Source organism: Halichoerus grypus, chromosome 2 (assembly GCF_964656455.1).
Source record: "Halichoerus grypus chromosome 2, mHalGry1.hap1.1, whole genome shotgun sequence".
NCBI lineage: Eukaryota > Metazoa > Chordata > Mammalia > Carnivora > Phocidae > Halichoerus > Halichoerus grypus.
The window spans coordinates 152,783,887-152,798,010 of record NC_135713.1 but is presented as its reverse complement, the minus strand read 5'-3'; the positions used below and the strand labels follow the sequence as shown (position 1 = coordinate 152,798,010).

The 14,124-nt window shown below is 51.4% G+C and overlaps 1 protein-coding gene across 1 annotated transcript; it reads left to right on the top strand.

The window, feature by feature from the left end:
- The first annotated feature begins 3,200 nt into the window (after window positions 1-3,200).
- RNF222 (ring finger protein 222) lies at window positions 3,201-10,013 on the top strand. Its single transcript, XM_036094487.2, has 3 exons — window positions 3,201-3,334; window positions 6,815-7,026; window positions 7,656-10,013. The coding sequence occupies exon 3, from the start codon at window positions 7,683-7,685 to the stop codon at window positions 8,301-8,303; it is 621 nt and encodes a 206-aa protein (XP_035950380.2). The 5' UTR covers window positions 3,201-3,334; window positions 6,815-7,026; window positions 7,656-7,682; the 3' UTR covers window positions 8,304-10,013.
- The last annotated feature ends 4,111 nt before the right edge of the window (window positions 10,014-14,124 follow it).

The following is a 14,124-nucleotide window of genomic DNA, read 5'->3' as shown; positions in this document are numbered from 1 at the left end:
TAGACTATAGTTTCCTAGGCCCCTCCCAAGACCTGCTATGTTCTGAGGCAGGGCCTCGGAATCTGTATCTTTAATCAGTTCCCCAGGTGATTCTGGTATTGGAGACCTTCTGTCCTGGACCAGCCATTCATCTCACGCACAAACTATACCTACAGTCATTCAGCAAATCAGCCAGCCTCAGCTGGGATTCTACCCTTGTCTGGAAGCTCCCTACCCTCAGAGAGGTCTCTCCCAAGGAAGGTCTTATGGGGTCACAGTGGTCTCCAGACCCATCCCCAATCCAGCTGGGCTCTTCTCCAGAACACCCTTCAGTCCCCTGGCAACATCACCCCCAATGTGGCCCCAGACCAAGACACAACTCTCCAGGGTGGCCTGACCAGAGCAGAGGTCACCGGCCCCATCCCTCCCTGAGCTGAAAACTAGCCTTCCACCCTTTGACCTCCATTTGTCCTCTCTGCTGAGAAGGACAGGACACTATGAATTGGGATGGCAAGATTGAGAGGACCCTATTGGCCAGGCCCCTTGAAGTGGGAGGCATTCAAGTCGTCTTACCCCTCTTCAGGCTTCTCTTTTTGCTATGATGATGGCAATGATGATAGTGGGAGGTAACGTTGATGGAAACCTTAACATATAAGAGGCGTGGTTCCAGGCACATTATTTGCACCCATTCATTTAACCACCACAATCCTATAGAGTAGGTAATATTATCCCCATTTTTCAGATGAAGCAACTGAGGCACCAGAGGATTAAGTAACTTACCCAAAGGTCCACGGCACATTCTCTTTATATAAACACAGAGCAAGCGTGAATGCTCATGCAGTGAGTGGTCTTCATTTCCCAGAGCTCCCTACTATCAAATCCTGCAGTGTAGATACTTCCGGCTCATATACCTGTGATCTCAACCTTTCCTGATGGCTAATTCCCCTCTGCCTGTCAAAACTTAATAGTCCTTTGTTCCACTCTCTCAGGGGCAAGATGGCTAGAGCCAACCCGATAAAGTAAAGCTAAGGATTTTCCGGCTGATAGATTTACTCGCTCAGGTGTGTGTGTTGCACATGCACACACATATATTTATGCCTACATATGTATATATAATTTTTAAAGTTGAATTCTTATTTTGGAACACAAAACCATGACAGACTATGGTCATAAATATCTGTACATTCAAAGTAATCTTCAAAGCCAAGCTTCATGGCAGGGGTCAGTGGAAGAGATTTGGGGGCCTTGGGAACTAAACGTTACCTCAGGGTCACATCACATTAGTCTAAAGACAGCCCAGCCTGGATCAGTCCCCTCCCTCAGGGACACCCAGGGCATGGAGGAGGAGTATTTGAGCCTCCTTTTCAGGAACCCCCAAAAGCCCTAGGCAGAGTCAGGAGCCAAGCTACTGAACGGCCCTTTGAAGTGCTGATGGAGAGAAATTTGGGGAGCCCTCTGAGACTGGAGTTGCAGAATGAACAATATAAAATGCCCAGTGAAATTTGAGTTTTAGATAAAGAACGAATAATTTTTTAGTATAAGTAAAGATCCACATATTGGACTGAGCATACTTATACTTGAAGAAGTATTTGTTATGTATCTGAAATACAAATTTCCCCCCGGGCAGTCCACATTTCTATTTGCTAAATCCAGGACTGCCTGGAACTCCTTCCCTTCAGCTCCTGGGGAAAGAACATGAGAGACTGTCATGACAGGTGGCATTCAGCCATGCCCATGTCCCTGGGAGAGGTGGCCGGGTGCACCGCCTTGGCTGCCCTCCCCAGCCAGCCTCAGGATGCCCGTGGAGCCAGGCCATGATGGGACAGGTCAAGGAGGGACCATCCTGGGGCACCCTACTGAGTCACACTCATGCCTGACTGTGCCTTGGATCCAGGAAGCTCCTTTTTTTTTTTTTTTTTTTCCCCAGAAGAAAGCCAACTTCTTGAGAACTGGCCCTCCAGTCCTGAGAAAACTGGGAGGGAATCCTTCAAATGGTTTCCCATTGTCCCTCTGCCATCCCCCTCTTTGTTCCTGCCTTATTCTTGATTATTTTTTTCTGATCACAAAACAAGCACACAGGGGCGCCTGGGTGGCTCAGTCGGTGAAGCATCTGCCTTCGGCTCATGTCATGATCTCAGGGTCCTGGGATCGAGTCCCGCGTCAGGCTCTCTGCTCAGCGGGGAGCCTGCTTCTCCCTCTCCCTCTGCCCCTCCCCCCACTTGTGTAGGCTCTCTCTTTGTCTCTCAAATAAATAAATAAAAAAACAAAACAAAAAAAAAAGGGCGCCTGGGTGGCTCAGTTGGTTAAGCGACTGCCTTCGGCTCAGGTCATGATCCCAGAGTCCTGGGATCGAGTCCCACATCGGGCTCCCGGCTCAGCAGGGAGCCTGCTTCTCCCTCTGACCCTCTCCCCTCTCATGCTGTTTCTCTCTCGCTCACTCTCTAATAAATAAATAAATAAAATCTTTAAAAAAAATTAAAAAAAAGAAGCACACATCCAGGGTGAAAATTCAAGTATCACAGAAACGTGTAAGTTAGAAAGTCCCTCCAGAGAGAACTACTATCAAGTTTGATGTGTCTTATTCCAGATTTTTCTCTATAAAAAATTGTATAATTTACATAAACAGAATCATATTTTACAGACTGTTTGGAAACTTACCCCTATTTCCCATGATGTCAGGGATTTCTTTCCAGGCAGGTTTGTGTTTCCAATTTGTTGGTTTTACTCTGCCTCATTCTTTATCCCCATGGGGTTTGGTCTTTGGGAGCTTTGAGCCCCTCTGAGTGTTCGATGGATGGCAAATGCACGTGGACACATCACCCAAATATTTGTATACGACGTTGGGTGTCGTAGCTTCACTGAGGCTGATGTGACCCCTCCACCCCGTGCATAGCAGGGGGGCAGGAGTGGGGGGAGAGGATCACTGAAATGGGTCCCGGAGGGTGAAGGACCGTGAGGATACATTTCTTACTGTTGGACCGGGGAGACCACCTGTGGGAAGCCTCAGTCAGAGGGCTCCTGGGTCACTGCCTCCATTGGGAGACCCACCCCGGGCTCCCACTCAGAGCGGGGGCTCCCCTCCGAGCATCCCCGTCAAGATCACCTGACTCCAGCAGCTGCCGCCAAACCCCTGGGCAACGCCAAGAGCCTCCTGGCCTCAAACGGGTTGGGCGACATTCACTTCCCTTCGCTGTCCTCCTGACCAGCTCAGTCATTAGGAAATGCCTCAGCGGCGGCTGTCAAAGTGACAACAGCAGGAAGACGTGCTGTCTGCCCAGCACCTGTGGGTGGCTCAGATCTGCTCCGCGGAGGACGCGGTGAAGAGGTGGATGCTGCTCTCCCTGGTCCCAGCCAAGTGAGTCTGGGGACCTGGCTGGGGGTGGGGAGGGAGTGGGGTGCAGCCAGAGCTTGGCAAGGTTCTGGACTGAAACCAGAGAGGCACAGGGGTGTAGGGGTGTGTGTGTGTGTGTGTTCGTGTGCTGTCTAGGGGAGTGGTCACAGCTGAAGCTGTAGGGCCTTGCTTTGGGAATCCAGGAGGGAAGCCCAGCTGCCTAGAAGTGTCTCTCTGCCTCGAGGGGCTCGCTGTCCCAAGGCAGGGAGGTGGGAATCGCCTGGGCTGACGATAGCCCCCAGCCAGTTCTCACAGTGGACTGCTGCCCTGGGTGAATGGGGGCACTGGGACTTCATGAGGTCAGCCCCCCTTGGGCCAGCCTGGTCGTCCCCCCGGCCTCACAGGTGGCTGGAGTCACAACCCTGTTTAGAGTCACATCTGGTCAAGGAGGGACTTGACCAAGATGGAGCAAGTTTCACGTATTCCTTTTTGTTTTTGTTTTTTTATAAACTACTTGACGAGGTAAGCTGTACATATTTAACATGTCCACCTGGATCCTGGAGCTCGCATAAGGTATTTTCATCCGTGGATGTTTGTCAAATCGGTGTTTCTGCACAGGTGTGAGGGCTTGGATCTCCTATTCCAGCATCCTGCTCTCCTTTGACCAAGGTCTGGACCGCCCTCCGTGGAGGCACATCGAAACCCTCGCTAGAGGCAGTGGTCCCTAGCTCCCTGAGTCTCCCCTGTCCCAGCCGTGCGACTTTGAACAAGTTACTTAAGCCCCAAGCCTCAGTTCCCTCGTCTGTAAAATGGGGATAATATCTACCTCCCTGAGTTGTTGTCAGGATTTCATGAGGAAGGGATGCAACATGCCAAGCACATAATTAGTGTTCAATAAATGGTCGCTGTTATAATTATTTATTATTAGCTCAACACTGGTCCCACCTCACCTGGGAAGACTTTCCAGGCCTCCTCTCCCACAGTTTCCTAAAGCACCAGCGGGGGTGCCTTTCGGCCCATAATGTCTCATGTTGTAATTGAGCTAGAGTGCGCCCAAGCCAGAGCACGTTCCTTGCATTTCTTCTGCTGCCCTCACCCTGGCCCCAGCACCCCAGACAGAGGCAGGCCCATGAGAAGAACTCAAGGATCAAGAATGAAATGGAATCAAGAGAAAGGGAGGGACGCAAGGAGGGAGAGGGCTGGGAAAGACTGAGAAAGGGAGGTGAGAAAGGGAGGTGAGAGAGGGAGGTGAGTGGAAGGTGGGGGAGGGTGGCACTGTCTAGGCATGAGTGACGTGCTACTCCCGAAGCACAGGAAGAAGAAAGGATTACCCAGGGAGGCCACCAGTGGGGACCTGGGATGTCTTCTGCATACCTGGATCCCTTTTACTTTTCTTCAGCCTCCAAAATTAGAGGCTCTCCTCCCCGCCTTCCCTGCTCATCCCAAGGAGGATAGTGCATCCTGACTCAGCTAAATAGCTTCTCACAACTCAACTAATGTTCTCTATGTCATCTATGGAATCTCCTCTCTCCATCTCTCTCTGCCATCTCTCTCTCTCTCTTACCTTCCCAAGTGACCTCAACCAAGTCATTTCCCCTTCTCTGGACCTGGGTCTGCTCCCCTATAAAACTAGATTTAACTAAATGACCTCAAAAGTCCTTCCTTCCCCTAGCATTCTCTTAACTATCTGCTTTAATTCTCTTGCCTACCTTGATACCTACTTCTCAGTTACTCAAACAACTTCAGCTACTAATCACCATTCCTCCTTTAAAAAAAAAAAAAATCTCTTTCTCAAAAACAGTTATGCATGTCCCCTAGGCTCTAAAGTTTCATGAAGGACCTTCTTGATCCTACTTATCTCCAATGCCAAAGCTCAGTACCTAGCACACAACAGGAGCTCAATAACTATTTGTTGAATAATTGGATGGATGGATGGATGGATGGATGGATGGATGGATGAATGATCAATTGGATGGATGGATGGATGGATGGATGGATGGATGGATGGATGGATCAATTGATGGATGGATGGATGGACGGACAGATGGATGGATGGATGATCAACTGGATGGATGGATGGATGGATGGATGGATGGATGGACGGAATTGCTGCCATATGCCCGTGGGGCACTGTGAAATCAGGGGGACATGTGAGCAGTTGGCTTAAGAGACTCATGGTCATCCTTGAGAAAATCCCAGTTTAGTTTAGACATTGGCAAGTGTGTTATGAAACAGAAATGACAGAAACATTGGAACCACCATCTTAATTGTTATCTATTGCCCATCACTTACCTAATCTCTCCTTGGACCTGTTGCCCAGTCTGCCCCAGGAGCCGCAGATCTTCATCATCTTGTACAGTTATTCTAATTTGAGGGGAGCTGCCCTCTGTCAGGGGTGTGTGTTATTTTTTTTAGTCATCTATATAATAAGGAACAACAGGGAAGGAGAAGGAAGAAGAGGAAGGTAGATGCTAGGAGGGGAGAGGATTCGGCTGGCCTTAACGATGACACCTACCATTTGTTGAGCACATACTGTGCTCAACTCACATCAGCTCACTTAATACTTTGAACAACTCCGGGGGCACCTGGATGGCTCAGTCAGTTAAGCATCTGCCTTTGGCTCAGGTCATGATGATCCCAGGGTCCTGGGATCGAACCACGTGTCGGGCTCCCGGCTCAAAGGGGAGTCTGCTTGTGCCTCTCTCTCTGCGCCTCCCCCTGCTCATGCTCGCTGTCTCTCTCAAATGAATAATTAAAATCTTTTAAAAAAAATACTCTGAACAACTCTGAGAAGAAGAAAATATTATTAACCCCATCTTAGGATGGGGAACAGGCTCAGGTTAAACAATTTGCCTGAGGTTTTAGAGACAATAATGGCCGTTATTAAGGATTTCAACTCAGTTCCAGAGTCTGAACCCTTGAAACCGTGACCCCCAGCCTGGGGGGCCACATTGATCACCCAGAGACCAAAGCTTGAAAAGGTTTTCGTGCTGCCTCCAAGGTCCCAGGTCCCCTATCCCCAACTTTCCATACTTTTGCTCCTTATTCCTTATGGGACATTTTCAACTTGGCAAAATGCATTTAGAACTACACCAAGAGAAGAGAGAGATTCCAAAAGATTTATGATTTGAGAAACTATAGTTTTTTCTAGTAATTGATCCTGTTCCCATTAGGTCATCTCTTGGGTCTGCGGGCTGGCACAGAGTTCTATTTGTGTTCAGGTGCCTTTTGTCTACATCCTTGATGGAAGAAAATATCAGTGACATGTGATCACAGTTCCTTCTAAAGAGGCTGATCTAGAGGAGTTGAGGCTACACAGTTGTGATACGGGGGACTTTCAAGTGAGGACGCTTGGACCTCCCAAGCTGGTGTCTGCCTTCAAAGTCAACATCTTGGGAAGCGGTGGACTTAATCCAACAATTCTGCCCATGCTGAGAACATCTCTGGGGTCACTCGTTTGCTCCCAGATAATGTTTAAAACTCACTTAGTGACTTTCTCACCAGGCTCGGCTCCCAGTGACTTCGGCCACTTCCAGCATCCCAGACATATCCTCGAAGGATGAAAATCTGCCTTTACCAAGGTTAATCAGAAGGTTCTCTTGCTGCCTTAGGCAGCCCAGTGAGAATTTGAAGAATGAGTGAGCTGTGGCAGGTGGAGGTGCGAGCCCACAGCTCCCAGCCGTGACTGCACAGAGGGCCAGCAGGCATTTGGATGTGTAAGTTCTGAGCTTTATTTTCAAAACAGTCATTGCTTTATGGCCACGCTTAGCACAGAGGAACACAATCCAATGGCTGGATACGATCCAATGGATCAGCCAATCCCTGAGTGGGGAGTTAGAGGAGAAGCAGAGGATCTCCTGGAAAATGACCACTCTGGGTATAGACCCACAGTGGAGACAGGGCTGAGTCTGGGGGAGCATCTGCTTAGCTGCCTGCTTCCTCCCCCCACCCTGGGGGCGGCGCGGAGGGGGGACGGGGTCCTCCTGCCTTCACTTTGGGCATCAAAGCAGGAAGAGGTGAGGTGGTGACCTCACCCAGTGTGCATGTCATGGTTGAGGTGAGTTATCAGGCAGGTTACACCTTCAGCACATTCCATGCACCTGGATCCAGAGTCTCACTGGGCTGGGGTTTCTCCTTATGGGTCTCCCAGTCCTCCTTCCAGAAGTGCCCCCTCATCTCCTCCTCAGGGGCCTGGGCCCTAGGTCCCCGGTCTTGGTGTAAGTCAGGGAGGCACCTGGGGAGGAGTAGGGGAGGAAATGAAAGAGGGGGGCAGGAGACAGGAGGTGTGGGAGGGCGTTGGGAAGGAGGGAAAGGCGAGGAGGCTGAGTGCCCTTCCCTCCCGCAGCCAAGGCCCTGCCTTCGCAGAGTGGCCATGTCCGAAGGGGAGAGCAAGGACAGCTCGGGCAGCGAGTGCCCCGTGTGCTACGAGAAGCTCCGCGACCTGGACGGCGCCAGCCGCACCCTGAGCTGCGGCCACGTGTTCTGCCACGACTGCCTGGTCAAGTACCTGCTCTCGAGCCGCGTGGACGGCCAGGTGCCGAGGACCATCGTCTGCCCCATCTGCCGCTACGTCACCTTCCTCAGCAAGAAGAGCTCCCGCTGGCCCTCGGTGCTGGACCGCGGCTCGCAGACCCTGGCCGTGCCCGTGGGCCCGCCCGACACCCTGGGCCACACGAACCCCCTGGCCGCCGTCCAGCAGGTGTGGAGGCCGGCCCCGAGCCAGGGCGCCCCGCTCCCCTTGGACCTGCCGCCCGGCCTGGCCCGGGAGCCGCAGATCTTCGTCATCAGCCGCCACGGGATGCCCCTGGGGGAGCAGGACAGCGTGCTGCCCCGGCGCAGCCTGGCCGAGCTGTCCGAGGCCTCGCCGGCCCCCAGCTCGGGCCGGGCCTTCTGCTGCCGCTCGCGGGCCCTGCTGCTCATCACTCTCGTCGCCGTGGTGGCCGTGGTGGCCGCCATCCTGCCCTGGGTGCTGCTGGTGAGGAAGCAGGCCTGAACGCCACCCTGTGCTGAGCTGGGGGGCGAGGGAGGGTGAGGCCCCGGGGCCAGCGGCCTGGACGGCGGCCTCACCTCCCGATCCGCCCGCCCCCACCCGGTCGGGTCGGGGAGGCTGGGGGCTGGCGATCTCTGCGGCTGGAGCTGAGCTCGGGGCCCAAACCCCAGCTCCACGCTGCAAGCTAGGGTGCAAAATGGGGTGCCCTCCCCTCCTCGGAAGCAACAGCTGTGTCCCGCCCCCTCGAGGAGGAGGTATCCTCTGGAGATACTTCTCCTTTCTCTGGGCTGGAACTGAGCAAGGTGGGAAGATGGGTGGTCCTCCCTTCCTGTGGGGTTGGGGTCACCAGCCCCGAGGCGCCGTCCCTATCTGCCAGGTGACCTACCTGAAGCCAGGTGGGGCTCCGTTGTGGCTGGAGGGGGGCCCAACGGCAGGACTCGTCCAGGTCAGAATTCCCACCCAGGTTTCTCTAGCTTGCTCTCAGGAGCCAATAAAAGGGGAGGCTCGGGGGCCAAAAGCACCTTTCCCACGACCTCAGCAACCATCCATGAGCCTCACAGCTGGGCAAGCGTATGCCTTCCCACCCCCAAGTCACCAGCCTGGAAGGTGTTCGCTGGGAGAGAAGCTGATCTCAGAGGCTGTGGCCCAGGATCTCTGGCGGACGTAACAGAAAAGGGCCTACCTGGGGAACAGGGGCTGAGGCTAGCAAAGTGGCCCACAAACAAAGCCAGAGGTCTCCCCAAGGCCCAAGGAATGGTCCAGAGCTTGAGTCCTGGTGTTCTCAAGGATGGACGGGCAGGCTGGGAGTGCGAAGGGCATAGGTGGGCGAGGGGGGAGCCCAATGGCTGAGACTTGAGTCAGTGGAGAACTATGTGGGCACAATTAACGCCTCGGGGCTCCTGCCTCCCTCCCAGTCCAGGTCCTCCTCCTCATGACCGAACCACTCATTAGAGGCCACACCAGTTGGGCCAGTTTCCCAGCTGGGCTGGGCGAGGATGGGTGGGGCAGAAAAATAGCTATACTTGTCAGGGATGCCAAGGTTTCCACAAATGCTGAACCCCAGGTCCTGCAGACCCCACCCTGGCCTGTGCCGGGGCTCGGCGAGGAGATCCACTCAGACAGCCTCAGACTGAGTCTTGCCTGTGGGGCAAGTCACTTGCCAACAGCTGTTTTTCTGTTCATTAAGGCCCGTAATCTTAATTTGTGGATTAAAAAAAACAACAACAACAAAAACGTTCAGCTACTCTCTCAAATAGGTGGTTGCTCTCCCTCCCCTCCCCGCAGAAGTGCCAGCAGCTAAGCCCCCCACAAACTATACCACTCTCAGCAAAGTTTGCTGTCTGTGGGGAAAGATCTGCCTCTTATCTGGTTCCCAAATCCCCGGAGTGGTGTCCATGTGGGGACCACTTGGGAGTGGGGTCCACCCTACAGGGGATATTTGGGACACAAGGAGGGCTGATTTAAAACACTTAACTTATGGGTTTCTTTATGCTCTTTTCAAGACTAGAGAAGAGCATCGGTGCTACTTGGGGGGGAAGGGATACAGGTGGATCTGTGGGACACATATTTATTATAGGACTAAAAATGTTAATGAGCCTGTTTTAACCTCAAAATACCTGTAGCGTTTTCATATTGTTCAGCGGTGACCTGTAGATGGCACTTCTTTTATTTTCAAAGGATGCCAAATGGCTATTTTTTAAATAAAGGTATCTATTTTCTCAAAGATTCCAGAGACATCGCCAATGCATGTGGGAAGCTCTGAGCTCTGACATTCCGGATAATTCACATTAGATGAAAGAGACAACAGGAAAAGACAAATGCAAATGGGTCTTAAACATTTTAGGCAGTCACACTTGTGAAGGAAAGGCAAATTAAGATTTCTGCGGGTATACCATTTTTCACCTATTAGCCTGTCAAACCCTGAAAGATTCAAAACCCACTCTGCTGCCAAAGCTGAGGGAAAGCAGGTGAGGTGGTGGGGATATATATGGGTAAAACCTCTAGGAAGGGAAATTTGACCTTTGCTATCAAAATTTCCACTTTGACCCAGCAAGTCCTGTCCTAGAAATGTATCCTCTAGAGAGACTTGCGTATACCCCCATAGAACGTCTCCAGTGGCCAATGGGATAAACGTGGTGTGGAACAGTGTGGAAGGGGGGGGATAAGAATTCACGTTCCTATGTGCTTATTTATGCATCAAGAAATTGGGAAGATCATGCAAAAGACTAATAACAGTAATTAACTGGGCAAGGGGATGAGAGGCTGATGGAACAGGACAGGGGTGATTTTCCCTTTCCCTTTGATACTTTTTTTTAAAATTCATCTGAGAGAGAGAGAGAGAGAGTGCTAGAGCATTAGTGGGGAGGTCAGAGGGAGAGGAAGAAGCAGACTTCCCACTGAGCAGGGAGCCCAAAATGGAGCTCGATCCCAGGACCCCGGAATCATGACCCTAGCCAAAGGCAGGTGCTTAACCCACTGAGCCACCCAGGAGCCCCTCCTTTTGATACTTTTTGAAACAAGCAAACACTTGTTCAAAAATTAAATTGAAGGGGCGCCTGGGTGGCTCAGTCGATTAAGTGTCTGTCTTCTACTCAGGTGATGATCTCAGGGTCCTGGGATCTCAGGGTCCAGGGTCCTGGGTCCTGGGATCTCAGGCTCCCTGCTTAGCGGGGTGTCTCCCTCTCACTCTCCCTCTGTGCTCTCTCGCTCTCTCTCAAATAAATAAATAAAATCTTTTTAAAAAATCAAATTGAAAAATGCTATTAGATGCTAAAGATATCTTTAGTGTAATACCTGTTGCCCCATGAGGCTCTGGCCCCAAGAACATTTGAGAGCTGCCCGACTACCTGTCCTGCAGCCTGAGAGTGTCAGCTCCTGGCTCAGTGGGGCTGGTTTGTCTGGTTAGAGGTGTGACATCTGCTGACCAGGCACACCAGGAAGGAAGGTAAAAAGCTTAACATTTGACTCAGTGTTTCTTAGTTCCTCTGCACTTCTCTGGGCCGGATCATTCAGTGTGCTTGTTTTGACTTTTCTCTACCCTTCCTTTCCTTTGTCAAGTAAAAGCTTTTGCTTTAAGCAACCCCCCTGAGGTCAGGGCACCACAGGAAGATACCATCAGATAAAGAGATAGATAGACAGATGGATGGATGCCTGGGATTAAACGTAAACTGTTCCTCTTCTCTTCCTCCCCTTGTCCAAGGGCATCCCCCTTACACACACACACACACACACACACACACACACACTTTGCTACCTCCCCTCACAATAACTTTTTTTTAAAAAAGACTTATTTATTTATTTGTCAGAGAGAGAGAGCACAAACAGGGGGAGTGGCAGGCAGAGGGAGAGGGAGAAGCAGACTCCCCGCCGAGCAGGGAGCCCGATGCGGGGCTCGATCCCAGGATCCTGGGATCAAGAGCTGAGCCGAAGGCAGATGCCCAACGAAGTGAGCCACCCAGGTGCCCCATGGTGGCACAAAACAATCTGGCCCCATCTTCACTCTCCCTCATTCTCCTTTTACCTGGTACAAACTAATTCTCAACACAAACTCTTGGTAGATCCAACAGGTGGTGTTGGTGCAGACCTCTGGGCCTTGGTTCGGGTGGCTCTCTGCCTGGAAAACTCCTCCCTAGCTTTCCAGAAGCAGTTCAAGGGTTACCGGTGAAGATTTCCCCACGCCCAACCTCAGTCAGAATTGACCCATCCCATCATCTTCCCAGGGACACTTTGTTATGCCTATTTGTTCACAGGGCCATTTCTTCCTTCTGGACACTGCGCTCCTTGAGGGGAGGCTAGATCTTACTGATCTTTGTATCGCAGTGCCTGGCTTAGGATTTGGTAAAGAGTAAGAATTGGAGAAATATTTGAAGAATGCCTGAGTGAAGGCAAGCAAGCAGGAAGGAAGGAATAAATGGGATGGTTTGGTGTCTAGGAAAAAAAGTTGAGTGCGAGGGACTTAGGTGTGGAATCTGGATAGTTGGTTTGTCTTAGGGTTTCACAAAGACCAGCCTCGAAACAACCCCAAAGAGTCCGTTTAAAAGGACCTTTTTCAAATCATGTAAGAGGCATGTCAGGAAGAGACATGGAGCAGCCAGGCTAGGTGGCCAGAGGGTCACATGGGGTGGAGCCGAGACATCTTATGCAGGTAAACAGACTCCACAACGAGGCTACCCGTAATTTGCATCTGTGTGTACAATTTGTACCCTGGCAATCTTCACACCATATAAAGTGATTGCGCTATCCAAATGGTGGCCTGGAGGTTTAATTTCAGTGACTCAGTGTTGCATGGGGGAGGGGGGGTGTGGAGCTAAGGAGGCCTCCGGAGGGAAGGGCGACAGCAGAGAATGATGGGCAGGATGAGGGAACAGAGAAGGCCTTTGTGGGAAGAGAGGAGAGGATAGGGGAGCCCTGAAGAAGAGGGGGTTAATAGGTGCCCGGCTGGCTCAGTCAGGAGAACACTTGACTCTTGATCTCAGGGTTGTGAGTTCGATCCCCACGTTGGGTGTAGAGATTACTTAAATAAGTAAAACTTTAAAAAAAGAAAGAGAGAAAAGAGGGGTTGGGGGAACCCAAGAACAAGAAGAGAGAAGACCACAAAGGAAGGCAAGGTAGGAAGGCAGGAGCGTTCAGCGGCTCCCTGTAACTTTCAGCAACCCAATCAGATTCAGCTCATCCCGGATCCCTGTGGGCTTTTCCCTGAAGGCTCCTCTCTCCAGCCACAAGGACCTGGCTCCTGCCACCACCACGTCAAGCTGCTTCACACCTCCAAGACTTCTCTCCAGCGATTCCCACTGCCACCTCATGGAGCTAATTTTAATATTCTTCCAAACTCGGCCAAGGGTGATCTCACCCCAGAAGTCTTCCCTGACCCCGGAGCTCTCTCTTATTCCTACAGCACAGAAGCACCAAGGGCGGGGCGCCTGGGTGGCTCCGTTGGTTGAGCGGCCACCTCTTGGTTTCGGCTCAGGTCATGATCTCAGGGTGATGAGATGGAGCCCAGCAATGGGCTCAGCATGGAGCCTGCTTAAAATTCTCTCCCTCCCTCTCCCTCTGCCTCTCCCCCTGAGCTCTCTCTCTAAAAAAAGAAGAAGAAGAAGAAGAAGAAGAAGAAGAAGAAGCAGCAGCAGCAGCACCAAGGGCAAGGCTCATCAAGCACTTTTCCTGGGGGTTCCCTGATTGTCAGTTTCACTGCTTATCTCTCCTCTTAGACAAGAGCTTCCGGTAGGCAGAAGCTTTAACCAATTTCACTTTGCAACTCCAGTGTCCAGATCGGGGACGGCTTGCAAAAGATGCTGCATAAGCATTTGTTGGAAAGAATTACAGGGGAGCCAGGGCCACTCAGTCCTAGAGCATGTGGCTTTTGATCTCAGGGTTGTTAGTCTGAGCCCCACATTGGGTGTAGAGTTTATCTTTTAAAAAAAGAATTGCAGTAGAGGTATTCTCACTGAATTTTTAAATGATTTTATTTATTTATTTGAGAGAGAGAGCATGAGCGGGGTGAGGAGCAGAGGGAGAAGCCGACTCCCCCTTGAGCAGGGAGCCCCATGTGGGGCTTGGTTCTGGGACTCCGGATCATGACCTGAGCCAAAGTCAGATGCTTGGCTCAGTCGGTTAAGCATCTGACTTTGGCTCAGGTCATGATCCCAGGGTCCTGGGATGGAGCCCCATGTCGGGCTCCCTGCTCAGCAGGGAGCCTGCTTCTCCCTCTGCCTGCCACTCCCCCTGCTTGTGCTCTCTCTCTCTATCAAATAAATAAATAAAATCTTAAAAATAAAAAAAAGAATGAAATCTAGGGCTCTTTACAGTATATTTAAAACACAACTTT